This window comes from Boleophthalmus pectinirostris, unplaced genomic scaffold (assembly GCF_026225935.1).
Source record: "Boleophthalmus pectinirostris isolate CB_2022bp ecotype Guang Dong unplaced genomic scaffold, ASM2622593v1 HiC_scaffold_2, whole genome shotgun sequence".
Taxonomy (NCBI): Eukaryota; Metazoa; Chordata; class Actinopteri; order Gobiiformes; family Gobiidae; genus Boleophthalmus; species Boleophthalmus pectinirostris.
Genome location: NW_026571152.1, coordinates 741,159 through 768,658, shown reverse-complemented (window position 1 = coordinate 768,658; position 27,500 = coordinate 741,159). Strand labels below are relative to the sequence as shown.

Sequence of the window (27,500 nt, the reverse complement as noted above, 5' to 3'; positions counted from 1 at the left end):
ATATTCAGCCCTGTCCACTTTTTCCTCTAAATACTAAACCACATTTTGTTCACCTTTTGTTGTGGTGGTTCTGGTCAAACTGGGAATGGGGAATTTGTTGCCTCTTAAATCTGATATGAACTTAGTAGTCCATACAGAACTTTTCTGCAGTGCTCCAAAGTTATTCCTCACTTACCTTATGCATGCTGCATAACAGTGATGAGTTTACAAGCGCTTTATTTTTGTGACACCACAACATTTTTTTGCTGAACTCGCATGCTAACTTGTCCTTTCTGGTTATCAGACAATAAAACTCTTATGCAGACAGAACCTAGCAGACTTATGTCCTCCAGAGCCGCTTATACAATATACAGTATCTGTACTGGGATAATTGTTGCATTTTGTTCAAATTCATGGAGCATTTGTGACCCATGTTTCTGTAGTCTCAGCTCTCGCAAGAGGTTTTTTGATACATTTTGTTCAAAACATGGTCTATATCTATCTCATGTTTTCTTGTTTTGATTGGCAGTTGTTTCAGAAGACATCTCCCCCTCTCCCTCATGACTGCTTGTTCAACTTCCATACAAAATTGAAAACCACAAATTTTATGTGAAAAGGAAAAATAGATTGAAGAGAATATGATTGTGCAGTGCTGGTCCTGATGAATTCTGCACAACTGGGATTCACGGGAGGTGTGCAGGAGGTGTGCAGGAGGTGTGCAGGAGGTGTGCAGGAGGTGTGCAGGAGGGTGTAGGAGGGGTGGAGGAGGTGTGGAGGAGGTGTGGAGGAGGAGGGGTAGAGGAGGGGTGCAGGAGGGTGCAGGAGGGGTGGAGGAGGTGTAGAGGAGGGGTGCAGGAGGTGTGGAGAAGGGGTGGAGGTGGTGTGCAGGAGGTGCAGGAGGTGGGGGAGGTGTAGAGAGGGGTGGAGGAGGTGTAGAGGAGGGGTGCAGGAGGTGTAGAGGAGGGGTGGAGGAGGTGTAGAGGAGGGGTGCAGGAGGTGTAGAGGAGGGGTGAGGAGGTGTAGAGGAGGGGTGCAGGAGGGGTGGAGGAGGTGTAGAGGAGGGGTGGAGGAGGTGTAGAGGAGGGTGCAGGAGGGGTGGAGGAGGGGGTGGAGGAGGTGTAGAGGAGGGGTGCAGGAGGGGTGGAGGAGGGTGGAGGAGGTGTAGAGGAGGGGTGTAGGAGGAGGGGTAGAGGAGGGGTGCAGGAGGGTGCAGGAGGGGTGGAGGAGGGTGCAGGAGGGGTGGAGGAGGTGTAGAGGAGGGGTGGAGGAGGTGTAGAGGAGGGGTGCAGGAGGTGTGGAGAAGGGGTGGAGGTGGTGTGCAGGAGGGTGCAGGAGGTGGAGGAGGTGTAGAGGAGGGGTGCAGGAGGGTGCAGGAGGGTGCTGGAGTCCTGTGGATCAGCTCTGGTCTGACTCGGCCTCCTGCTCCGACAGACTACAAATAATTGGACAAGTCCAATTGGACAAAGCCCAGTCACAGTTGAGGAGGAGAATACAGGAATAGTAAATGGACTTATTGCAGCTTTCTGCCATGTGGTGCTCTCTCATCAGAAACCTGCCTGAAGAGGTTTTAGATGCTGTCCATGCATGTTTGAGTGATTTCAAATGAAAGTGAATGTTATGTTAATACTTTGTTTTTGGTGAATCTAACATTTTCAAAACAATAAAAGGTAACATGGTGATCTAAATATGTCGTGTGTTAGTAGTTAATGCCTCAATAGAAGTAAAATGCCTCCTCTTTAAACAGGATACATTTTATACTTTTCCAACCACCTATATACTATAAAAGGTGCATTACATAACATTTTTAGTGGAGGATTCACCAACTGCTATCTCCATGGAGACAATCAAATGGCACTACCGAGCATATTATTTACTTATTTTCTAACTGAAAAAGTTTAAGAATTTTTACTATTAGTGAAGTCGTCTCTCCACCAGTCTGATCTGTAACTCGGCCCAGTGTCATCACTTGATGAGTTTAATGTTGTACTGTTGAACATTATAGACAAAGCAATAACATCTCCATGGAGACAAGAGCTACACAGTGCACCTTTAGCATTAAAGCAAGCCCATTTATTTTACTAGATTCTTTTGTCACACCAAGAGTTTGTTTTCATACCTGACAGATTCGACTGGTCACTAGTGCTCTTCCTCGGAGTGATCATGTGATACTGTGACGTGTCCAGTCAGCTGATTTATACAGGTCCCACTTCCTCAGGACAGTAAGCTGTGGTTTCCCACTGAGAACCACATCATGGACTGGGACAGAGCAAACATCACTGGGACAGAGGACAACAAACTGTTGCTGTATTAAGATGGCAATCTGGAATGAGGGGGACTTTTTACTCTCTCACACCTGGGATACTGTCCTGATGAAGTCTGCAGATGGCGCTGTCATCCTGCTTCCAGTAGTAGGAAGTCAACACCAAAAACTGTGTAAATTAGCTGGTGATGTCACAGAAACATCACCTGACCACTCTGAAGAAGACTGCCAGTGAGCAGTCGAAACTGTTAGGTATGAAAACAAACTAAACCTTCCTTATCGGATGACCAAATGAAGCTCACTGGACTATGAACCAAGTCCATTTCAAGGTACGTAAGAAAATATATGCTATGTGGTATTATTTACATGAATACATTTTAATACATAGGCATAATCCCAGTACTATTTGTTGAAATCATGTTCTATGCCTGGCTTCCATTTTGACCTTTAACCAGTAAAAATACTTTCATCCTCTGAAGCCACTGGTTATGCTTATTAGGATCTAAGGCAACTATAGTGTATTTTTTCTAAATGACCTCCTCTGCTCTGCCCGCTTTTAAACAAGCTCTTAAATCTCTGTATGTATCTCTTTCTATCGCTTCCTGGGGCTGTCCTTGTGAATCACTGCAAACTTCATCTTTACCATCTACAAGAAACCAGGAGACTGGCCAAGCTCTCCACTCGCCCCCGGGCATCCAGGCCGACATCCACAACACGTCTGCAATTTATGACTCCACCGTGGTGAACGTATCCAGAACACCACATCACACTGACCGCACAAACCACACATCACAACATCACACCAACTACAAAACCACACACACCACACAAACCACACAAACCACACACACCACACACACCACACAAACCACACACACCACACAAACTACACACCAGAACACCACACAAACCACACACACCACACAAATCACACATCACAACATCACACCAACTACACACACCACACAAACCACACACACCACACAAATCACACATCACAACACCACACAAACCACACACACCACACATCACAACATCACACCAACTACACACACCACACAAATCACACACACCACACAAATCACACATCACAACATCACACCAACTACACACACCACACAAACCACACACACCACACAAACCACACACACCACACAAACTACACACCAGAACACCACAACTCCACACAAACCACACACACCACACAAACTACACACCAGAACACCACAACACCACACAAACCACACAAACCACACATCACAACATCACACCAACTACAAAACCACGCACACCACACAAACCACACAAACCACACATCACAACATCACACCAACTACACACACCACACAAACCACACACACCACACAAACCACACACACCACACAAACTACACACCAGAACACCACACACACCACACAAACCACACACACCACACAAACCACATACACCACACAAACCACACAAACCACATACACCACACAAACTACACACCAGAACACCACACACACCACACAAACCACACAAACTACACAAACCACACACACCACACAAACTACACAAACCACACAAACCACACACACCACACAAACCACACACACCACACAAACCACACAAACCACACAAACCACACACACCACACACACCACACAAACCACACACACCACACAAACTACACACCAGAACACCACACACACCACACAAACTACACAAACCACACAAACCACACACCAGAACACCACACCAACCACACAAACCACACACCAGAACACCACACATACCACACACACCAGAACACCACACACCAGAACACCACACAAACCACACACCAGAACACCACACACCAGAACACCACACAAACCACACACCAGAACACCACACCGACCACACACACCACACACCAGAACACCACACAAACCACACACCAGAACACCACACACACCACACACTTGCAGAAACAAACATGTAACCCTCAGGAGATCAGCACTTGAATGGAAATTACTTTGTGTTTAAGGACTTCACAAAATGTCAGTCAAATATCTCATGAAGAATGGTCCAGACTACAGGGCTGCACGGTTCATCACAATCCAGTCAAAGTGACAATTTTTGAATGAACGCAGTAAGAAAATCACTGCAGTTTTTAAGTGCCATCATTTCCCTCACAAACCGCAAAACCTTCTTGTACTAGTTGTTGTATTTATTCTGCATTAAATGAACTTCTAACCCTGTATTTTGTAATTGTGGAGCCCTTTAGTACAGAGTTAATAAAGTTTTAAAATTCACATAGATGACAGATGTTATTTAAAGAGATTGTATTACACCTCATCAAAATCATGCCTGGAGTTGCGTTTGAGTAACCCCTTTATTATAAGTCTGTCTACATCTCCAAAGCTCAAAATGCTCTGTTCCACCTTGTGATGTCATGAGGTGGTAGTTATCAAGTTAACAGCTCTTTTTACCTTTAGTTCAGTTGAGATGGGCAATCATCATCCAAATGAATCTAGTGAAGATGTATGGAGTTTAAAAACACACTGGAGCACTTCCTGTATTGCCACATGACATCACAAGGTGGAGTATTTTCAGTTTGAGAGAAGAACTGAGCCAAAATCTGCACAGTTTGTGTATTAAAGATGTGTGAAACAAACACAAAGAAACTGAAACAAAACACCGGTGTGCTTTTGATGAGGAAACAATATTATAATATAGATCAGACAATAGTGTAATTTGGGCCCTTAAGCACAAAATGTAAAAATACCCCAAGCTGATCATCGCAATCTTCCTTTTCATCTCAATTCATGATTGAACTCTGATTAATCACACAGCCCTGACTGAACGTTTTACCTGTTATTAGAATAAAACATTGCAGTTTTCTCCCTTCTGACTGCTCATAGAAAGTGTTCCTTGCAGTCGAGTGGCTCTTTCAGTGGTGAGGATGGACTGCAGACCTGCTCCCATCATCAGTGGCCCCCTGTGGAGACCTGAGGGACTCTGCAGCTTTACTTTCAAATCTTCAAGCTCCAATGTATCAAGCAAACCTCTCACTGTTTGTGCTGGATGTATATCAAACATGGAAAAGACCATAACTCTCCCTTATGTACTTTAAAGAGGGAATCTGACACTTCTGTATTAACCATTAACACACACCGTATTTAGATCACCATGTTACCTTTTGTTTTGAAAAGGCCTTGTTCACAGAAAACATCACATTAACATGTTTCTTTTTCTTTCTTTGGCACTGTGAGTATCCCCCTCCCTTTGCTCTCTCTCTCTCCCTGCAGAGCGATGTCACAATCAGGGTGCGGCTAATGATAGGACTTTGTATCGCACCAGATTGGTGAAGTTGTAGTGTTTAGATTTTTGGCTTTTTATATATATATATATATATATATATATATATATATATATATATATATATATATATATATATATATATATATATATATATATATGGAAAATTGTCAGATGGAGCATGGATGATGTAGGCTTGTGGACGGAGGATTGCACACAATCTTACAAGTAACCATAAGAAGGGTTTGAATACGGCCCAGGATAGATCACTAAATTACCCAAACATATGTGATAGGCCTTTTTTCTTTTCTTGGATCCTCAGGTATTTTTCTGGTATTTAAAATAATATAGCAATTAATCACATTTTAATTGAGTTTCAGTCATTCAGTCAGTGATTGTCTGAGGTCTTTTAATTGAGACATCTGCCGCTAATCCTCTTCAGTAAGAGCAGGGTTTGGAGCAAAGTTTAAACTTGGGAGGAATAAATTACCTTTTTTAGTTTTAATTAAAAGTTTGTATTGTTTATGTTCAGGAAATTATGATTAAAGAAGGAAATGCAATCAACAATCGTGGTCAAGGAATAGAGTTTTGTCACATGGCCTGGCCCTCTTATGTCTTCTTTAAACTCTTTTTGGATGTGTCCTGCTTCTGTCTTTATCTCTACAGTAAAGTCTGCATTGTTCCCTCTGGCTCTGAATCATCTCTGTGTGTCACCTCTGCAGATAAACAGGGAGACAGTCTCGAGGTTTGGTCTAAAACTGGGTCAGGACTCTGCACCGGACCTAAACCAGGCCACAAGAATCAGACCTAAACCAGGCCACGAGGATCAGACCCCGTGCTAGACCTGAGAGAGACCGTTTAACAGGGCCAAGAGGAAGAGGAGCAAGAGGAGCCAGACAACTGTGTTCTGTCTGTAGAATACTGGTTTATCCTTCTCTTTAACAATGATCCAAGTCAGTTACACAGTAAGATAAAATAAGGCATCTTTTTTGTATTAAAGGGCCCATATTAAGCTTTTATCATGTAAGGAAAAAGGAGCTGTTAACTTGAAAAATATACTCCACGAGATGTTAGGGTGGAGAGCATTTTAAGCTTTGGAGATGTAGAGTAACAGTAAAGGGTGGCCGTATTTTCTGCACTATTAGGCGCTCTGAATTATAAAACGCACTGTCATTAAATTGTCTATTTTTGAACTTTTTTCACAAATAAACCACACTGGACTTTAAACAAAACCCAACAGTGTGATGGGTGAGTGGTTTTGTTTGTTTGTTCGTTCACGGTGACTCTGGGCTTTGTTCAGTTGTGGCGTGTAGGGAGGGTGCTGTCTGGGACCAACGGATTGTCGGTGTGTTCGCAGTGACTCAGTTGTTCAGTTGTGTCTAGAAGTGGCACATTGTACTCGTCGCTTTTTCGGTTCGTTCCTCCGTTTCGTTCCTCGTCTGCGTGGAGTGATGAGTGTGTCTGTGGGTGTGTTTCGCTGTGCGGTCGCTGTCTGCTCCGTGTGTTTTTGTGTGTTCTGCGGGTGGTGCGGCTTGTGGTTTACTGGATTGTGTGGCGCACAGCCATTTTTTGATGGGGTTGGAGGCTTAAGAGCACACCCTATAGCTCAGAAAATACGGTACTCAAACATGTGTGACTGAAACAAAACACAAATGCAGGTCTGTTTGTGATGAGGAACATTGGAACATAGATCAGAAAATAAAGTAATATGCGTCCTTTAACAATAAAATCTTGCAAAGCAGCTCTCAAGTACCATATTTTCCAGACTATGAGTCGCTCCTGAGTATAAGAAGCACCAGCCAAAAAATGCATAATGAAGAAGAAAAAAACATATAAGTCACATTTTTGGGGGGAAATTTGTTTTATAAAATCAGAGACCAGGAAACAACATTTCATCTTGAAAGGCAAGTTCTAGTAAAAACAATAAAATAGAGAATAACAGACTGTTAACGTCACAAAAGAAAAGTTATTCAGATAACTATAGCATAAACAACAGAACAGAACTCTCCATCTCACTCCAAATCACTAAATCCTTTGAATTCTTCATCCTCGTTGTCACTTCTGAGCAACTCTGCCAACTCTAGCTAAATCTGTCTTTTAGTCCACGATGAGCTTTGTTTTCTTCATTGCATATCCTCCACTTTTCACCAGCCCCTCACAAGTTTCTCACTCACTCCAAACTTTCTTTTTGCTGCTCGATTACTATTTTCTGCTGCATATTTCACTTCTTGCAGCTTGTAATCTGCAGAATCTGATTAACAGTTTATCACCGTGTGGTAAAATAAGTTATGATGCTAGATGAACATTAGTGCGTGAGATACGTCTTAATAACTAATGTGCAAATGATGAGAAGAAATGTCTCAAACTTCAGTAGCTGGACATCTACCCATACCTGATTGATACAACTAGCCCCGCCCCCTGGAAGAGCCTGAAATCTGCTGAAATCCTACAAGACACTGACATGATACACACAGGACAGCAGCTCTTTCTGCAGTCGACAGCCCGAAAAATATGGCAAGTCTTCGCATCTTGTTCCATCTTTAAAAAAATATTGAGGCCATCTCAAAGCACAAGCACACATTGCTCTTACACCATTTCTTATTTAATTATTGGGTTGTTTTTGCTCGTTTGAGCAAATTCTGGTCCCTCTGCAAGGGACCAGAATTACAACGAGACACAGCTTCATATTCAGACATAAAGCAGCACTCTCAGCTTTTCTAATGGCGGTCCACTACATGTTTGTTTGCCAGGAGATGTTATTGCTGTGCCAGGAATGTTCCACAGTACGGCTTTAAAGATATGTGTTTGTTGTGACGGAGCTGGCAGCCCTGACAGCAGATATTGGAGCTTTATTGTTGATCTTTACGTTATCTCCAAGGGCAGTGAAGTGTCCTGGCAGTGCGTTCAGGAACATCTGATAACAAGAACAATGAAGAGTGTGAGTCGATACTGGGCCCAGCGCACCCAGAGGAACACACACTGGTACAACACAACAATCACCTCACCATGACACATCAGCGGATATACTGGTCTACTGAGGACTGGTTTATATTTCTTATGTATACTGGTAGTTAAAGTCCCACTGTGTAACTTTGTAGCCCTTCTTTTTTCTTTTAGTTTTATTACACTGAAGAACATGGTGCCCATCTATGCAAAACAGACAAACAGAGCCTCCTATACTCCTCCTACAGGCTCTAATATGTCACAAACATCTCTCCACTGAGAACCGAGTTTTCATTTTCCATTTTCATGGAATGATGCAGGAGTTTTGCCTCTTTGTGAAAGTGATTCATTGATGCTTTAAATGATACAATTTCAAATATTAAGATGACATTTTTCTGCAGGGCCAGTAGTTTTTCAGTATATGGTGTTAGGGCAGATATAAATGAAAACAGAAAACTGTCACTGTCTGCACAATGCACTGGAAAATATTATCAGCCAAAGTAGTATCCACACCATACAGTATCCATACTACACAGTACCCTTACTGCAGTAACCATACTGCACAGTCCCCTTACTGCAGTAACCATACTGCACAGTGTCCACATCGCACAGTGTCCACAGCACACAGTGTCCACAGCACACAGTGTCCACAGCACACAGTGTCCACAGCACACAGTGTCCACAGCACACAGTGTCCACAGCACACAGTGTCCACAGCACACCATGATGGAGGACTAGAGGATGCACTTGGTGATGGTCTGTAGAGCTGCTCCATCACCTGTGCTGGACTTTGTCCTTCTGATGACAGATTTGATGCTGGAGAGGAGCAGAGGAGAAAGTACACTTCACACATGACACTGTGACATGTATTTCATTAAAAGTGGAGCTGTAGCCCTGTTTTCCTACAGCAGGCCGCTCTGTTTGACTTCTCTCATTTAGTTGATATTTGTGCTGTTTAAATAATTCCGTCTCCATTAAACATGAAGGGCTTTCAGAACAGATTCAAGTGCATTATTTACTGCATATTCACCGCACACATGGCATTATCATGTGTTCAATCTTTTACAGCAGATCCCTGAATCCATGAAGTTCTCTCTCCCTCAAAGTTGTCTCTCTCCCCTAAGTTGTCTCTCTTACTCTCTGGCTCACTCTCTCTACCTCTTATTCTGTCATCTTTTTCTCTCTCTTTCTCTCTCTGTTTGTTCTCTTTTGTTTATCATAGTTTCCCCTTCTCTTTCTGTCATCCCCCCCCTCTCTCTCTCTTTACATTTCTTTCTGTCATTGGTCACCCTCTCTCTCTCTGTCTCTCTCTCTCTTCTTTTAGCTGCTCTCTCTTCACATGCTGTATAAGAGAATGTCCAAATCAAGAATAGAAAAGACTGCATACTCTCAGTGCTGCAACGCAGAGTTGTATTGTATGCAGTTTGTGTAGCTTCAACACCTTGTATAGTGTTGTATAGATGTAATAGTAGTTCACATGGAGTATCAAGTAATCTGATTGGTTTAACCCATGTCTGGAGTATCTGAATTGACAGAAAATTGACAGAAATAATTATTGGACTGTACAGGCTGGTAGAGTGTGGAGTTACAGCCCTCTGTAAGGTGTAGTGATAAAGTGGATATGGATTTTGCATATTTGTTGATTTAAATGAGGCACTCTGTCACCTTGCAGCAGTTTCCGTTAATCTACCGTAAATTCTGGACTATTGAGCGCACCTGAATATAAATATAATTTTCAAGGGTCGTCTGCTTTTATCACCTCTGAAAGCTTTTGTCGTCTTTTTGCGTTGAGTCAGTTCGTCACGCGGCCGTCGCCAAAATCTCACCATCGTCTCACTGATGCCGAGCTCATGTGCAGCAGCTCCATTTCGTTCTTCAGCAGACTTTGCCTTTAATTTAAAAGCTGCATCATCTGCATTTCTTCGTGTGTTTTCCATGAGGAGGGTGTCTGTATGAAGCACAAAATATCTGTTCAAAACACAATCAAACAGAATCTTCCTCGATGCATCAGCCTCGTCTCTCCCCACGCTTTACTGCACATGTTCTGTTTGTATCATGTCAGAGTCTTGGAGGATTTCAGCAGATTTTAGACTCGATCGGGGGCGGGGCTAGTTCTGTCAGTCAGGTCTGAGTGGATGTCCGGCTACGGAAGTTTGAGATGTTTCTTTTTGTCATTTGCACACACGGGTAAGACGTATCCCCCTCACTAATGTTCATTTAGCATCAGAACTTATTTGATCACATAGCGATAAACTGTTTGAGTTTGCTGACAATATCATTAACTATAGTGTAGCAACTTCATGTGAACCCTAGATCCATGTGTAACCGCACAGACAGAGACGTCTTCTGCTCTCAGGCTGCACGTGTATCCACTGTGTTGCCAAACCATAGAGCGTATATAGGTATGTGCCAAACAAAGAATCGGTCCATATATTTCCCACACCATTTTATTAGCCACAGGGTTCAAAGTGTGAGAAAAAAGTAGCAGCTCATAGTCCAAAATTTACAGTAAATAAATATAGAGCAGTTTACTGCACACAGTGCACATTTGTACAGTGTGACAATGAGCTGGGATTGATCCTCAAACCTTGTAGTCATAAAACCTACTCTACTGCCTGTGCCACTAGTTATTTTCACATGCGCCCCATGCCGCTTTTCTAGTGGAGGCTCCGTCACCTGCTTGTCTTCATGGAGATGTTATTGCTTTGTCTAGAATGTTCCACAGACCAAGGGTTTGTTTTCATACCTGTCAGTTTTGACTGCTCACTAGAATAAATCCTAGATAGATTTAATGTCATACAATGGAACATTCTAGGCAAAGCAATGAAATCTCCATGGAGACAAGAAGCTGATGGACCCTCCACCACAAAGATTGCACAATGCAGCTTTAAAGAACATGACAGCAGAGGGATCATGATTAGAATTGATTTTATTTCCAAAAATGGTCATATTTTGAGTGTACATGTGAGTCATCTGAGTTCTTTCTGATTGTTCAAACCGTTCCATGTATTGACCTAAGGAACTGTGCAAAATAAGGGCAAAACACAATGTGACAAAGACAGAGAAAATTTGTTATTGAGTTATTTTAAAACAAATTCTACTTTGTTTTCCAAATGCAATAGTTACTGTAGAAATCCACTGATTAGCTGACCAGGTGATTTAATTATTGAGTTATCTGATTACTCCAGTTATCTGATTTTACTGTCCCAAATAACCCTCCCTCCTCTCCATGTCGCTCTTTTCATGCGTTGCAGCTTTCTGTTCTAAGCAACATTTGAAGACTTTTTCTCATTCAAAAGATATAATGTTTCGTTTCATCGCTATAGCAACGGTCGTAATTCGTCATCCTTCTGAAAAGCATGTATGACACTGCCAGTCTGGCCCTATGCAGAAGCTGCTCCAGTGCAAAGATCCAGTGATGTATTGGAGTGATTTTCTTCCCCGCACAGAGAGCTCTTCCCTGGGCACATGTCCTCCGTGTGTCCCCTCATCAGGCTGTCAGCTGGAGCTCAGATTGATGGACTCATTTTGTGTTTGCATGCTCACTGTGGGACAGCTCTAACATGAAGGATGGTCCACATTGTTCTGCTTAGCTCAAGTGGACATTTGCCAACTTTAATTGCAAATAAAAATGATTTAATTCTGATTAAAAAATAATTCCACTTTAAAAAAGATCATGTAAACACTTAATTCCTAATGAAAATTATAAGTAAACTGAATTCCGACTCAGTTTGTCTTCTTCCTCCCTTCTCCGACACTCTTCCCTTCTCCTCCTCAGCTCACAGACGTAAAGTGTGATGGGAGAATTCTCCAGCTGCTGCACAATTATCATTGGAACGAAGAGCAGAATTAAATAAAGGTGATTTAATGTGTTTTCCATATAAACCTCAATTCTGAATTATTATTTCCATGTAAACTCGAAGGAGAATATTTTAATTCCGAACTATTTAATTTGGAATTTAAAAACATCATATAGACGTGGCCACTGTCAGGTCAGAGCTGGTGCTCTAGTGTTGATTAAAGTTGTACTAACATTTCAAACTCGATTGTGATTCTGATACAGATTCTGACATCACAATTTTAAAAGCAATTTTTTTCTTTAAACAATAGAATGTGATTTTCAGTATTAAATAGTAGCTTTTTCTTCCAGTGTGTCCTTATATGTGTTTAATCCCTCAGTGGTGCAGTAGATTCATAGTGGTGCATATGTGTGTATTAGTCTATGTGCTCTGACACTTATTCTACAAGTGTCAGAGCACAGTTCAACATACAGTTCAACATACAGTTCAACATATAGTTCAACATCATTCTAAAGACATTCAGGAAAGGCTCATTTCTGTTCTGTGAATGTGACTTTTTTTAGCACAGATACCTCCTCAAATTATGATTTAGTTTGACTGGAACTGGACCACAGAGCGTGAAAAACCTCCGTCTAAACTTAAGACATTCCAACCACAGCTGCTCATTTGTATCATGTGTCTCTCAAATGTGGAAGCATCTCCTCTCACAAATTATCTCAAAATATATAACTTCTTTTACCTGAGATAAGTAATACTTTGGTGCTTCGATTGTTAATTTTGTAAAAATCCACACTGCTTTTCAGTTTTTTAAAGTAGATTTTTCTCCTTTTTTTTATGTGTATGCAGCAGAGGAATGGAGCAAGCATCTCTGTAATTGGTTAATCTGCTTGTCGGTCAGGGAGAGAGGACACAGCTCCAGATCCACTCGTCTTTGTGAAGTTTTGTCAAAGCGTGTGGTTCTGGCTGGACAAGGAAACTAGTTTTAGTATCAATTAGTATCAGATTTTCGATACTTTTGACAACCTCCGAGTTGCTTGCATAGAATGTCTAACATTCAAGCAGTTAGTGTGTTCTCTACCAGAAAAGTTCCAGGTTATGTCTTTAAATTCAACATGAATGTCTGTAATGTGACCTTTTCTCCTGTGTGAGCTCGTGGTGACAGTGAGGGTGAAGCTCAGTCTAAACTTGGCTCTGTTTAAAAAGCTGCACTCACTGACTGTCGACTGTCGGGACAATAGAGACTGATGAGGCCCAGGTGCATGCTGGGAGGCCACTGCCCAATTTGGGGTCTGTTCCAAAGCCAGGCCTGCCACACTGCTACATAACTACTGCCATTGTTTTTATATTAATGTGACTGAAACAAAGAGTGGCAGAGTTATTGGCATCCTGCTGGCAAGAGCAGAGCAGCACTCAGTCACTTTTAGAAACAACTCCTAAACAATTCAACCAAATGAAATATTTCTTTACCTAATCTATTTTGATGAGTACTGAATCTGATGTTGGGTTTAGTGAAATATTTGAGTTTGTGTGAGCAAAAACAATTTACAATTTAAGTTTAACTATTTTTGTGGTTCAAGCCTAAACATAAAATCTGCAGATCTTTTGAGACCTGGTTTTCCTGCTCTGGGACACATGTCCTTTTTAAACTATACTGTCTGATACCTCCTGTCTTATTATGATTTGATCAACACAAGAAAGTATTTTACTGACACTGAAATGTATTTTGTTTTACTATTAATAAAACAATTGGCGTGTCCATATCACTTTTACATTTAGACCTCAAATATTTACTGCTCTTCCACACAAACTTTAGTATTTAACATACATTTTAAATCCTCTTGAGTGTCTGTGTCATTGCACCATGTTTTTCTGGGGTTGGGTTCTTGATGTTGGATAGAACTACCAGTAAAACATGGATCTAACCTCCAGTTTAGATACAGAGGTTCAAAGACCCATCGCTTTGGCTGTGCCCCATGCTTCAACTCAGCACTTGCTAGTTCCTTCTTTCTTGCAGTAGTTTACTTTTAGTCAATATTCTGAAAGCAGATTTACTACAAAATTGTTGCTTTACTGATGTCGATAAGTGACACTCATTATTACTCATTATATTAACAGATTTTAAAGTACAAAATAAGAATGTGCATAAATAGTTTAAAATACATGTTATATTGTTGTACATTAATCAAAAAGCATACGTGGAGTTGTATCTTAGCTTCATTCACACTTGTTTCATTCAGAGTACTCAAAAAGTAGTGAAAAACATGCTTCTTTTCAGGATTTTTCAGGAAACACAGAGGTAGTTTAAAGTGTATTTTCCAAATGCAGACATTATTTTAAGTTTGAAAATATGAAATACTGATCCCACACTGCCCAAAAGCAGGTTAAAAAAGCCACAAGAGTGCATGATCTGTTCTTTAAGGCCTTAGTTTTCAGTGAGAGGAATACATTTTTGTATATTCATGGGTTTCAGTGTCTTTTTATATGCACAATTTTGAATACTTTTTACAGTTCGAAATAGAATATGTTTCTTTTATTAATTAACTCATCAATATTTTTTTTTAGAATGCTGGAGATGAAGTTTATATCAATAATGTGGAACTGTAAGTGCTGGGAACATTTGAAGGGCGAGTGGAGAGGTTCATAAAACATTTGAGATTTTCAAATTCAAAAACCTTTTTCGTCCAAACAGTATCAAAGTTCTCCGGAGATGTCTTTCATTTCAGTAATATATTCTGCAGGCTTTGAAACCAAATCCTAAAATCTGTGTGTTCCTCAGGGCTGATGGAAGCAGCTGTAACAGGCTCAGTGTTAAAGTGTGGAACAGACTCAGTGTTTGTGCTTCGTCTCTACACAGTGTCCTGACTCTTAATCACCAGAGATCACAACATGAGACAAAGAACTCATCACTGCTGTTTGGTCGTGATGTATGTCAGGGGTGTTCAATACATCGATCCCGATCTACCAGTCGATCGCCAAGGTCGTGTGGGTAGATCGCCGTGTCTCGTCTCGGACTTGCATTTGGACTTGGTCTTGTCTCTCACTCAACAAGTGTGATCATATTTCATTACGGCCGCTGCTGTTGGTAATAAACTTGTAGCGGGGTGCAGGAGCGTGTGGGGCGTCTCAGTACAGCCTGTGCGCTCATTTGAAACCCGCGGAGACTCTACGGCACATCACAAACACACACGCTCCCTATGCACGGCTCGTCTGCAACAGCATGTGCCCTCGTGTACCAGCGTGTATCACAGGGCAGGTTCAACTTCCTAAACATCCTACCTGTCCATCTGCCTCACGTCAGCACGCCGCCCCTCACCTTTTCACGCTCTCGCTCCTTCCTGCGTACAGCGAACATAAGCCCCTCCCACAGTGCGCGCTGATTAGAAGAACAAGACCAAACGTGAAGCAAAAACGAGTCTAAATTTGTGTTCCAGTGTTGGCACAAAGCAGGTCTACAGCATAGAGCAGATCTACAGAACAGACCTACTGCCACATTTGGCTGAAGTTTGTCTAACAAAAGTGCACAAATGCATCTGTGTTTGTCATGATGTGCGTTTGGTTTGGTAAATGTGCAGAGGCTGGTAAATATCACTGCAAAACCAGAAAAGAATGCAACTCCAGTTTGGAACTTTAAAAAGCAGGCTTAAAAATCTTACCTACTTCCTTCACTTTTTTCACAGTTTTGTGTAAAGTGCCAGAGGAAGTTCTCTTAAAGAAGGGGTTCTCAAACTGTGGGTGAGGGTCCAAAAAAGGGGCACAGAGTGTTTCAGTGCAGTTTGCTTGGTTTTGTATGAGGTAGATCATTTTGACTTGGTCATTTTGTAAGTAGATCACACGCTGAAAAAGTATGAGCACCTCTGATCTAGTGTATTTTGATTCCTGATTCCTGGAGAGAAATGAAATTGAGCGGAGACACTATGTGGTGCCAGCCTGGCTAATTAATCATATCCTTCTTGCTTTTGTTGTGTTACATCTGTGTTTATTGGAAAAACACGTGGCCTAGTCATGTCTCCTGCTCATCTCCATGGAAATCCAGATCAGGGTTGCTAGTTTGATTCTAATCCAGTGTTGCCTAGTCCCGCTCTTCGCAGTGCCAACTTCAGTCACAGGAATACAGTGGTTGTAATAGGAAGGGCATCTGGTGTAAAGAATCGTAATCAATAAAAAATAAATAAAATAAAAAAATGCATACCTGACATAAAGTTGTTTTTAATATTATTTATAAGAAATGTTTAAACATGAATTGCACACATATAAAACACATTTGACTTTTTAATCTTGTGGTTTCAAAGATATTTTGGAATAATGACAACTGTTTTTAAATCAAATATGAAAAGAAAAAAAAACACAGCTAATTTGTACAAACAGTGAAGAGATTGAACTTTGTGCCAGTTTTTGTTTTGTGAACAGGCTCAGTAATGACAGAGTGTAGTCGCTGCAGTAAAGCACAGCAGACCCAATGAATTCAAAGCGTGTACACACTCTGATCAGCTAAAACAAAGAATGTGTTCAACATTGTGCTGCTCTTATAATGGACTTAAGCCCAGGAGCAGAGCTTTGGGGAATCAGATGAATCAAACTTATTTTGTGACTTTACATTAAACCAACAGCTGCTCTCACTGTTTGTAATGGGACGATTACTCAAGAGAAATATAACGCTGTTTTTACACTGGCTGCTAATGAGAAGTTTTATTCCACTTTAGAATAGGTCTGTAGCCTATAGTTTTAATTAATGCTCAGGCAAACTCTGTCCTCCAAAGCCACTATTTCATCTATAGGAAGTAAGAGCAGTGCCCACTCTGCCACTCGGGCTGAACATGTACTGCAAACAAACTCAAATAGTCATTTGAATGTTCTCATATGGAAAATGACACACGGTTTCATTATGTATGTTATACCATTTCAGATCCAGTGAAGACTGAATTGCATTACCTAAAGTGTCTCCACAAAACCAAGTTACAGGTCAGATGTGTGGAGAGGCGACCCACGCTCAGAGTCCATCTTTTCAAGGTTCTGTGCAATAAAAACACCCATAATGAAATAAAATAAATCAGTTGACTGTAAAACTGTGGAACACAAAGTAATAACATCTCCATGGAGACGAGCAAGTGACAGACGTTCCATTAGAAAAGTTCCATAGTGCACAGTTAGAATCTTGAATGTGTTTAAAATGTGCAATTAGAATATTCATGGTTTTCAGCTTCCTGTTAGATAGATACTTTGAAGTAAGTAAGTAAGTCCCCATTTATATAGCACTTTTTACAGACATTTTTGTCACAAAGACATTTTACAGAGCATTACATTCAGCATATATTATTCATTCACTCTGTACCTGGTGATGGTAAGCTACTGTTGTAGCCACAGCTGCCCTGGGGCAACTGACAGAAGCGCGGCTGCCATGCCACTTGGCGCCAACAGTCCCTCCGACCACCACCATCACACACTCACACACAACACTTTCATACTAGGCAATGTGGGTGAAGTGTCACTCTGGGGGTGTTCTGCATGTATGTGTCTTGGTGGAATGTTCAGCAGTAGAGACATAATGCACAGTTCATGGTCCTGTTTAGGACAGAGGGCCTTGTACAAATGAGCTCACCTGTTGTATTTCCAGCTAAGTCCACTTTTTATGGTCAGCTTGTTAAAACTAAACTCAGATTAAAGTCTAACAAATCCTCAGACAGAGCAGTGCCTACTGTTATCCCCCCTCAGAGAATCTTGATGACATCAGCTGCAAAGTATCAGTAGGCGACATTTTGAAGAGTTTATATCAGATAGATAAATCAACAGAAGGTAGAATATTTTGAATTATTCATTGTTCTGGCAGCTGGGCTCATTTTCATCGCTCTGATTGATTTATTGTATTGCAAAGCTTATTCACAATTCTGTTCCACAAACCACAGCAGCAGCACTTACTCATAAACTCTATATGAACTCCACATGGCTCCTCGTTGAACTTAACAGCTGACATTACATTATATCAATGCTTTGAAATCCCCCTCCTCTTCTCCGCACTGATCTGTCAACCTCAGCTCCGGGTTTTGTTCCTCAAACGACTCCTGATGTTCCTCTTCTGCTCCTATATCCAGTTATAACATCTGCGTCCCCCTCTTTCTCTACAGGGGGCGGATATCACTTATCTCGCTCCTCTAGGCTCCTCTGGGCTCCTGTCCCAGCGCTTTTGCTCATTAATTCAATGCTTTAAAGTCCAATATGTTGGAAATGAAATTCATGGCTTAAATTTGCTGCTTAGTTTAACTCGGCTTGACTTGTTTAATTAAAGGGCTGAGTGTTCTGGTTTGGGTGGATAATAGTCTCATTTCGCTCATTTGGCTTGAGGTTAATAAAAGATTAAGCTTAAGTTAAATCAAGCGTTCAATTTAAAGTTTCAATTTTCAAGAGAGTCTGTCTGTAGACCTGCACCCAGAGGACCCCACCCTGCAGACCTCCACCAGGATGCACCTCCACCCACACGTCCCTCAGCATTTGTCATAACTTTACCTTATAATCCACTTAATTACTTAATGACACTTTCTGTCAGCTGTTGCCGTAGTTTCATATCTATTAAAGTCCATTAAAGGTGATAAAACTCATTTCAAATTGTTTAGATTTCATTTGGAAATGATCTAGTTTTGTTCAGTTCAGGGTGAGCATGTAATGTTACCTGCCGCCAAGTGAATCTTTAATGAATCTAATGTTGATGTTGTCACTGTGCCTGAAGTGTTCCACAGTGTGGCATTAAACTTGTCTATCTTCATAGAGACGCTGAATTCCAGGACGACATTAAACCTGAACACATCTGTTGAGGGGCCCCCTGCCCACCACAAAAAAAAAAGATTTCAAAGTGCACCTTTAAATTGATTGAACTATTGATACTTTACAGATGATGTCATCAACATTCCCTTGGACTGAAATGCTAACTGAAAGCACTACTCTGTTTGAAGCCCTGATACACAAATTAGACTTAAGATTTGTTTTAAGACACAAAGACCACAAAGAGATGACTGAACTGAACTCCAACAGGTGAGCTGACTTGTGCTGTTAATCAAGTCCCTCTCAAATAACATTACAGTCACAAACTACTAGCATTGGCCAACAATTTTTCAGTTAGTCTCTCACCTTTTTGTTGAAAATCAAATTCCTAAACAGGACCGTGAACACTCAGGCTGACCACAGGCTCCTGAAAATGTGTTGTTTAATTCCATTTTGTATTTTTTCTTGAGTTTTCAGACTCAGACATTTCAAACTTTTCCAGTGTTTTTTAATGTGTGCATTGTGCGACCATAGTAACTGCTGAACATTCACCATAGAGACCCATGTAAATCCCCCCATGATGTCACTGCAAAGTATCAATAGCTATATTTACAGAATTAGCCAATTTTGGATCGGTTGGTAATATTAAAAGCATAATGTAATAATGTAAGCCATTTGAAGACCATTTTATTATAACAACACCTTCATTTGTAATCAAATATTTTATAAAGAATAATTCAGACTGAACCACTTAATTAAGGGGTTAAAGATGAATAAAGTAGTTACTAAACCTGAATTATTCTTACTAATAAACTCTTTATTCATGTTTATTAAGGCTAATTAAAGTGTAGTTATTATGAAGTGTTACCGTGACATTTAGTATCTGAGTTGTCTCTGTTGCTGTTGTTCTGTTGGATTAGTTTGGTCCCACTTCTAGCTGACCTGTCCCTCTCCCTCGGCTCCTGTAGAGGGGTCTTGGGGCTCCTGGGGCTGTGATGAATGAGCGTGCAGTAAAAGGCTCTGTCTGTGGTGCTGAAACATGCCTGATCTATGATGCAGCGCTCCTGATAAATGCGCCCCATCACTCCCAACGCAACGCCGATTCATCACCGCACATCAGCTTTGTGTTGAGAATCTCTATTGGATTTTTAATGAAAGGGAATATGATGCAATACAGAGTCACTGGTACGGCACATGTACAAATATGACAGGTACAGGTGTATTATGTAACTTTTACCTGCTTGTCTCCATGGAGATAGTATAGTAATAGATCGTAGTAATAGATAGTATTGAACATATCTGTCTCCATTGTGTCAAGATGCTTAGAGTAAGAATACATGTCTTCTAGGTCATTTTTCTCAATAAAAAGGTGATCTTGTAAGAAAATAAATGCAAGATAGATTAGTTTAGTCCCATAAAGTGTAACATTTTAGGCAATCTCCATGGAGAAATGCAGGTGGCCCATAAAGTTAGATTTTATACTTTTAAGGCAACCCACACTCTATATATATTTATTTGTCTTTTGGATGGAAAAACAAATCCATCTGGTTTTCATGGTGTTAAGAGTTAAGCAGGACTCCCTCAGCCAAGTGGAGATCTTCAAACAGTGTGTCCAGTTTTGAGTGACAGTGGTACGGTTCTTTCCAGACAGTCCTACCAGAACATCTGTGTTGTCTGCAAACATTTACAAAGTGACTTCTGACAGACCTAAGGGAGACTGTTGATATAAAGACTGAAGCGAATGGAGCCAAGGATGGTGCCTTGGGGAATTCCTGTTTGAATTTTGAGAAAGTTAGATTTGGGTTATGTATGACTGAAACCAGGACACTGCACGTTCAGAGAAGTGAGAAGAGAGAGTTTTCATATGAGCAGGTTGTAGTTTATATGGTCAAAGGTCTTCAATCAAGAAACACTGCACCAACTCTACTGCCTCCATCCAGTTTGACTTGTTCTAAAAATAGGCACCTGGCTGTTTCTGAGTGATTTTGTCATTGAGAGGAGGTGAAAGATTTGTGCTTTCCAGGAAATCTCATCCTTCTAATAATTGTTCTTTTATATTTTTTTTCTAAAACTTTGGACATGACAGACACAAGGCTATATGACTACTTCAATCTCTACAGTGGAATAACAAATTGAAATTCTGCTGCTTTACTCATTTAGATTTCAATTGATATCGTATTAGCGGGTCAACCATATATTAACATTTTAATGGAAAGTAGTTTTAAGCAGATTTGACGTGTTTTGACTTAATATTCTGTAATGACCAGGATGGTAATTCAAGTTATACATGTAGACTGTGAACACATTATGAATATATCATTTATGTTTTTGTATTCTATGTGATGTTATGTTTACATCTGTGACTGTGAAAAGTAGAAAAAAAAAGAAAAGAAAGACAGAGACAGTTTAAATGAAAAATGTATTTTGTTCATAAAACTCTTTACAGGAGGTTTATTGTACACGGCACTAACAAGGATCTTCTGCCATTATAGAAAGGCTAAGTCACATGTTAAGATATTCCTGTAACTGAAGGGATTTTGCATTTTAGCATTCATCAAAACAGAACTACCCTTGTAGATTGTGTTATATTTTTCCTACTAAAAGTCAACACAGAAGCTGAGTTTGACAGTTATCTCTTTTTGTTAATATTCATAACAATGCATTTTGTTCAGTAACACTTGGACAGTGGACTCAGAGGCAAAAATCAGCTCATTTCTATTCACATGGGCAAAAAAGGTGAACAAAAACAATGAGACTTAGCCTTTCTGCAATCTAACACGGCGTCCTTCTATTGAATATCACACAGCAAGAGAAACTCTTTGCAGACACCAGAATAGAGCTGTGTTTGAGTTGTTCTTCATTAAAGATGCACTGTGCACTTTTTGGTGGAGGATTTGCCATCTGCTTGTCGCTATTGGAGATTGTTATGCTTTGCTTGGAATGTTCCACAGTATGGCATTAGAATTATTGTTGTTTATCAAGGTATCTAGTTCTAAAAAAAAAACAAAAAAACTGCCATTTATCAAAGACCAATGATAGATGATAATGTCAGATTTAGGGGTGTCAAATTATTGCGTTAATTGCAATTAATTAATTACAGCCATATTTAGCACGTTTTTTAATCGCATTAATCTTATTTTTAATCTCTAATTTTACTGTTTTTGTATGCAAGTTGCCTTATTATAAAATCTGTTTTTATGTGTTGTTAGGACACAGTCCTGCACAGTGGAGTCCTGCTCCACTCGCTCCTGCAAAGAATTTAAATTTCCATTCTCGTTCTCGCCGCATCTGCGATAGACCTGCACACGTCTGATCTCTGAAAACATCGCGACACAGACACAGAACAGACTCACCTTCAGCAGAACATCCATGTCACAGAAAGAACACTCATATTCCACTGAGTCTTGTCCTTCAGTCCAACAGAAGCAGAACCGCATCAGCACACAAGAGGCTTTTTTCTTTTCTTCTCTTAGTTTATGCAAATGAGCCATGTGGAAAACTGCATAACATATAACACATAATAATGTCAAACAGCTGATGTGCCTCTAGAGTGATTATGTTTATATGTTGTAAAGTTGAGTTTATTTATGCAGATTAGTAATAATAATAATAATTATGATACTTATATAAAAACGTTAATGATAGTTTGAAAATAATGTAATAATGAATTCAAATGAAAATTCCTCAATTTGAAGGCTTTTCTCAGTGATTTTTAGGTGAGATTAAAAAAGAGATTAATTAGATTAATTAATTACAGATCATAATTAATTAATCTCTTTTTTTTTTATGGCTTGACAGCACTGGCCATACTGTGTGATCATTCTAGACAAAGCAATAACATCTCCATGGCGATGCAGGCGATTAGAAAAGTTACATACTGCACCATTGATGACAACTGAGGCATTTATATATTATAATTCAAATATCTGTCAGATTAAGTTTGCTATATTCACACAAAATACAAAATATGATCTTTTAGCTGGTTGTTTAAGTATAGGGATATTCCTCAGTGCATCATGTCCCAGTGAAAGACTTTGAAAAGCGGCACTTTAATGAAACTGTCCAGTGTCCGTCGCTCTCAATCTTTCCGTAATCCCAAATTAGTCTTCCTGGCAATGTCTGTCTTACCAAGAGTCATTTGGCAAGTCTATTACTGTGGCCTTTACCTTGACCCCACCAGGCGCACTGAATTCAAGAAAGGAATTACAATCACTTGGAATGAGCAGAGTTTTATCTGGGTCCTCTATTAGTTGTCTGTAAAATATCTGGGTCGACATAGAGGTATACATGATAGAGCAAGCCACAGCGACCACCACAAAAAATACAGCACACGTAGCCATTATGAGACTGTCCCACTTCGCAGATTTAGCTTTCGAAATGGGTAACTCCTTAGTTGTAACATTGACGCATTCTTTGCCACAGTCCGGCTGCGTTGCTATGACCTCAACGCAGATTTGATAGCGAGTTCCTGGTTTTAACTGGCGAATCCGATATTCTTTAACATCTGTTGGGAGTCGAGCAACAAAAGGCATCAAAAGCTGAGTGCTGTCTGATAAAATAAACCAGGTCAACTGAGAAAGTAAACCACTAGTGCTCTCCCAAGTTATCATGACAGAATGAGCTTGGATGGAAGTAATATAGACATGTACAGGTTGGGACAAAGGTTGCGCGATGAAGCCGTCAACCGAAATTGTAACTGTTTTGAGGTCCGCGCCAACAAGATTATGCGCAATGCAAGTATAAGACCCGCTTTCAATTTCCGTCGCATCGTAAATATCGAAAGTTCCTTCTGGATGCATGTAATACTTTTCCGAAATACTCCCAGGAAATATTCGATCTCCAAGAGGGGTAACCCAGTAGATTTCTGGTTCAGGTTCGCCAAATGCTCGACAGTGTAAGGAAATGGAGCTGCCTTTACTGATTTCGATTTGATTGGGAAGGCTGTTTGGTGATATTAGCGGTAAGCAAGTTTCAGTCATTTCTCTAAAATGGACTTGGCGAACATGTTGGCCTTGATATTCAGGTGGATCTACGCAGAACAAAGAATCCGGCTCCATAAATCGAACAGCGCTTTTGTTCGTATTGACCCAGCGGATGACGCAGTCGCAGCGGATGGGGTTACTGTGTAAGCTAACTTCTCGCAGATTTGGTAGAGACTCAATGTTGCTCCGATGCAAAGCGCTAAGGGCGTTACTGTTTAGCATTAGTGTTTCCAGTTTGGGGAGTTTGTTGAAAGCCTTCGGATGGATGTAAGATAATTTGGGGTTATTTGTTGCTTCGATTTTGGTCAATTCTGGTAAATTACTCAAAGCAAAACTGTCAATGGATACAAGTTGGGGCATGCTGTTTATACCAAGTTCTTTCAAATGAACCATATTCACAAAGTCTCCTCTTTGGATCCTCTCAATTGGATTTTTGTTTAAATCTAGAAATTTCAGGTTTTTTGCTTTGCTGAGGGCTGCACGGGGAACTCGTGGGAGCAAGTTGTCAAAAAAGGAAATGCTTTCCATGTTGTCCAACCCCACCAAAGCATTTTCAGGAACGTCAGTCAAATTCATCCGAGCTAGCACAAGGCTACGGAGGTTAGCAAGCAGCTTAAAATTCTCATCTGACAGCTCGAGAATGGGATTTTCTCCTAGCATCAAAATCTCCAAACTTGGCAGATGTCTAAACCACTGGCCGTTGATGGTTGTAAGTCGATTGGAGTTGAGATGTAGCCTCACGAGTCGTTCCAATCCCAAAAATGCCTCAGAATTGATGTAAAAGATGAAATTATGATTGATATAAAACTCTTGAAGGTTTGGGAGGGTTGGTACACAGTTTCCCCCAAGCTCCTGGATCATATTTTCTTCCAAATGCAGTGACAAGATCTGTGGTAGAGATCCCAAATGTACTTCACTCAAAGACGTAATGTTATTTTGCGATAAGTCAATTTCAGTAATATTCTCCAAGTAATCCAAAGAATTTTCTACCTTTGCAATATTATTAGTCTGTAAAAGCAAGACTTGTGTTTCCAGTGGGAGTCCGTCTGGTAGCAAGGATAGTCCCAAATCATTGCAATCCACAGTTGTAGCTTCAATATAAACTGAATTTGGAGAAAACCAGGGACGGATCTCACATCGGCACAATGTCGGGCAGTGGTGCTCAAAACTTAGAGCTAAACCAATAAAAGAAATCTTCGCGAGAAAACAAACTATTACAAAAATGACTTCCTTCATCTTGGCTTCTTCTCAGTTCTCAGTGAGCCTTCTGATTGGCCCGTCTGGAGTTAGCTATTAGCAATGTTAGCTTTACAAATACATTGAACCTAGACTAGTATTCTGAAAATATTTATCTGTTGTTTGGTCTGTGCCAGATTTGACAATTCAAGATCAATTCAGTGTTTTCTTCTTAACAAAAACAACTTTCCATGTCGAGTTAGCAGTTAGCAACATTAGCTTGAAAATACATCCGTTACAATGTGGAAGGTTGTTTTCTTCAGATATGAAAATCCTGTTTTTAAAGTCTTGTCTCTGCAGTCAGATTTTGAGAAATTCCAATGTCGCCCAGAACATTGTGGACTTCACTGACGAACAAATCATCTCCTCTCATCAAACGCCATCCACAATGTCACTTCCATCTGCAACAACAGGAAAAGAAAAATGATTAAAATACATGGCAAGTGTGCATATGTGACATTTGGAGATATTGAAATGTATTAAATCTTCTCTACCTCATTTGGTTTTATTGCTTATGAAATAACTGTCAAAATTAGAAGTTATGATTAAAATAACCTAGGTTTATTATTTTTAAAGGTTGGGTGTCAGATACAGCTCTTTTGAGAGTCTTTAAGAAGCTGAAGGTCAGTGTGACTTATCCTCTTGAGAAGAAGTGGATGTGACGTGTCTACTGTGTAAAGTTGTACTTGCAGAACCATTGAGTAAAGTGCGCTGTAGGCACTATTGACTTTTGATGATCAGTTGTACCTCTAAAAGAATGTTTATGGACATCATACACGACACAAATCATAAACTATCAAATAATCCATGCATTCTTTATTAAGAGTAAGTATGTGCGTCACATGTTAAAGATTTAAACCTCTAAAATCGTCCTCCAAATTAAAAGCAACCAATAGGTCTAAACCAAAACCAGGACTAAAACCAGATGTAAGACTAAACCAGGGCTACACTCAATACTAAAGCACAACTCTCCATAGTAGGGATGGACGTTCGATTACATTTTCTTAATCGATCGTCGGGAGAATTAACGCTCGATTATCAATTAATCATTAACATTTTTATATAAAAATTTATCATCATTATTATTACTATCTGCACCACTAATTTGCATAAATAAATTAAACTTTAAGACATATAAACCGTAACGACTCTAGAGCCACATCAGCCCATTTGAGATTATAAAATTTGCGCAACTCTCACAGAAACGAAACCTAACCCAGCTCTTGTGTCGCTGATGCAGGTCAACTTCTGTCGGACTGAAGGACACGATTCAGTGGAATACAGGTTAGTGTGACCATATTTGCATTTGTCAAAACCAGGACAGCGTACGGGGGGAGGGAGGTGGGGACTCGTCATCGACATTGAGCGACTCTCACCTGACAAAACTTTTTCATGTTTTTGGTGTCCTGGTGAGCTTTTTCCCACTGGACACCAAAACATATCTGCCTGCTTTGTACACTATGCACATGGCCTCCCACTTGTCCCGACCAGAAAGCACGGAATTTCATGTACAAGTCATCGTTAAATATGCATTTGTGCTTCGGTACGTTGCAGACTGACTGACTGTTTGTGTCTCGCTCCTTCTGAGTGCAGAGAGACACATGTACAGACCCCCGTGTGGTCACGCTACGCACAGCAACCTACATTCGGTTTGTCGATGAAAATGAACGTAATCTATGAAATTTTTAATGATCAATTATCGATTTATCGACTAATCTTCCCCATCCCTAGTCCAAAACACAATCAGCACTCAGTCTGGTCTAATCTTTGTCCAATCTAGACCAAGCAGGACTAAATCAGGACTAAACCAGGTCAAAGTAAGAATTTCCCAAATCAAAATATGGACTCATCTTATATAATGTATTTAAAATAATATAAAATCAGGACAACCAGATCTAATCGAAGACCTGCTGGAGACTCCCTGCTCTCTCTGCTAAAGGCCACACATTTCACGTTCTGTACATAATAAAAACACCCATTGATTTGTTCTCCACCTGTAAACATCGGCGGCATAAACTTAAAGCTAATATATGCATGAAATGTCATAGCAACTCCGCGTCTGCCATGACTTCACACACACACACGCACACACACACACACACACACACACACATGCACATATCTGAGGCTATCTCACAATCTGAGGTTTGCGTTGGCTTTTTGCTCTCAAGGTCAGAAATTAATCAAAACATCGATAGGTGGCGCCGACATAAGCATAGCGCGCTGTAGACCTGTCACCTGCCTCCACAAACATCGATTCAGACT

At 40.4% G+C, this 27,500-nt stretch overlaps 1 protein-coding gene and 1 pseudogene across 3 annotated transcripts in view; one reads left to right on the top strand and one right to left on the bottom strand.

Moving 5' to 3' along the window:
* Window positions 1-27,500, top strand: part of immp2l (inner mitochondrial membrane peptidase subunit 2) — a 122,359-nt gene that overhangs the window by 69,548 nt on the left and 25,311 nt on the right. Inside the window, exon 4 of one of the 3 annotated variants that reach the window (XM_055156027.1) lies at window positions 6,247-6,331. The exons of 1 other annotated variant lie outside the window; for it this stretch is intronic. In XM_055156027.1, the coding sequence (XP_055012002.1) occupies window positions 6,247-6,250 (4 nt within the window). In that variant the 3' untranslated portion in view covers window positions 6,251-6,331. Of the gene's footprint in view, window positions 1-508; window positions 641-6,246; window positions 6,332-27,500 lie in introns of those variants that run through there. One more of the 3 variants, XM_055156026.1, reaches the window with a different exon arrangement.
* Window positions 21,774-25,235, bottom strand: LOC129409358 (leucine-rich repeat neuronal protein 3-like; annotated as a pseudogene).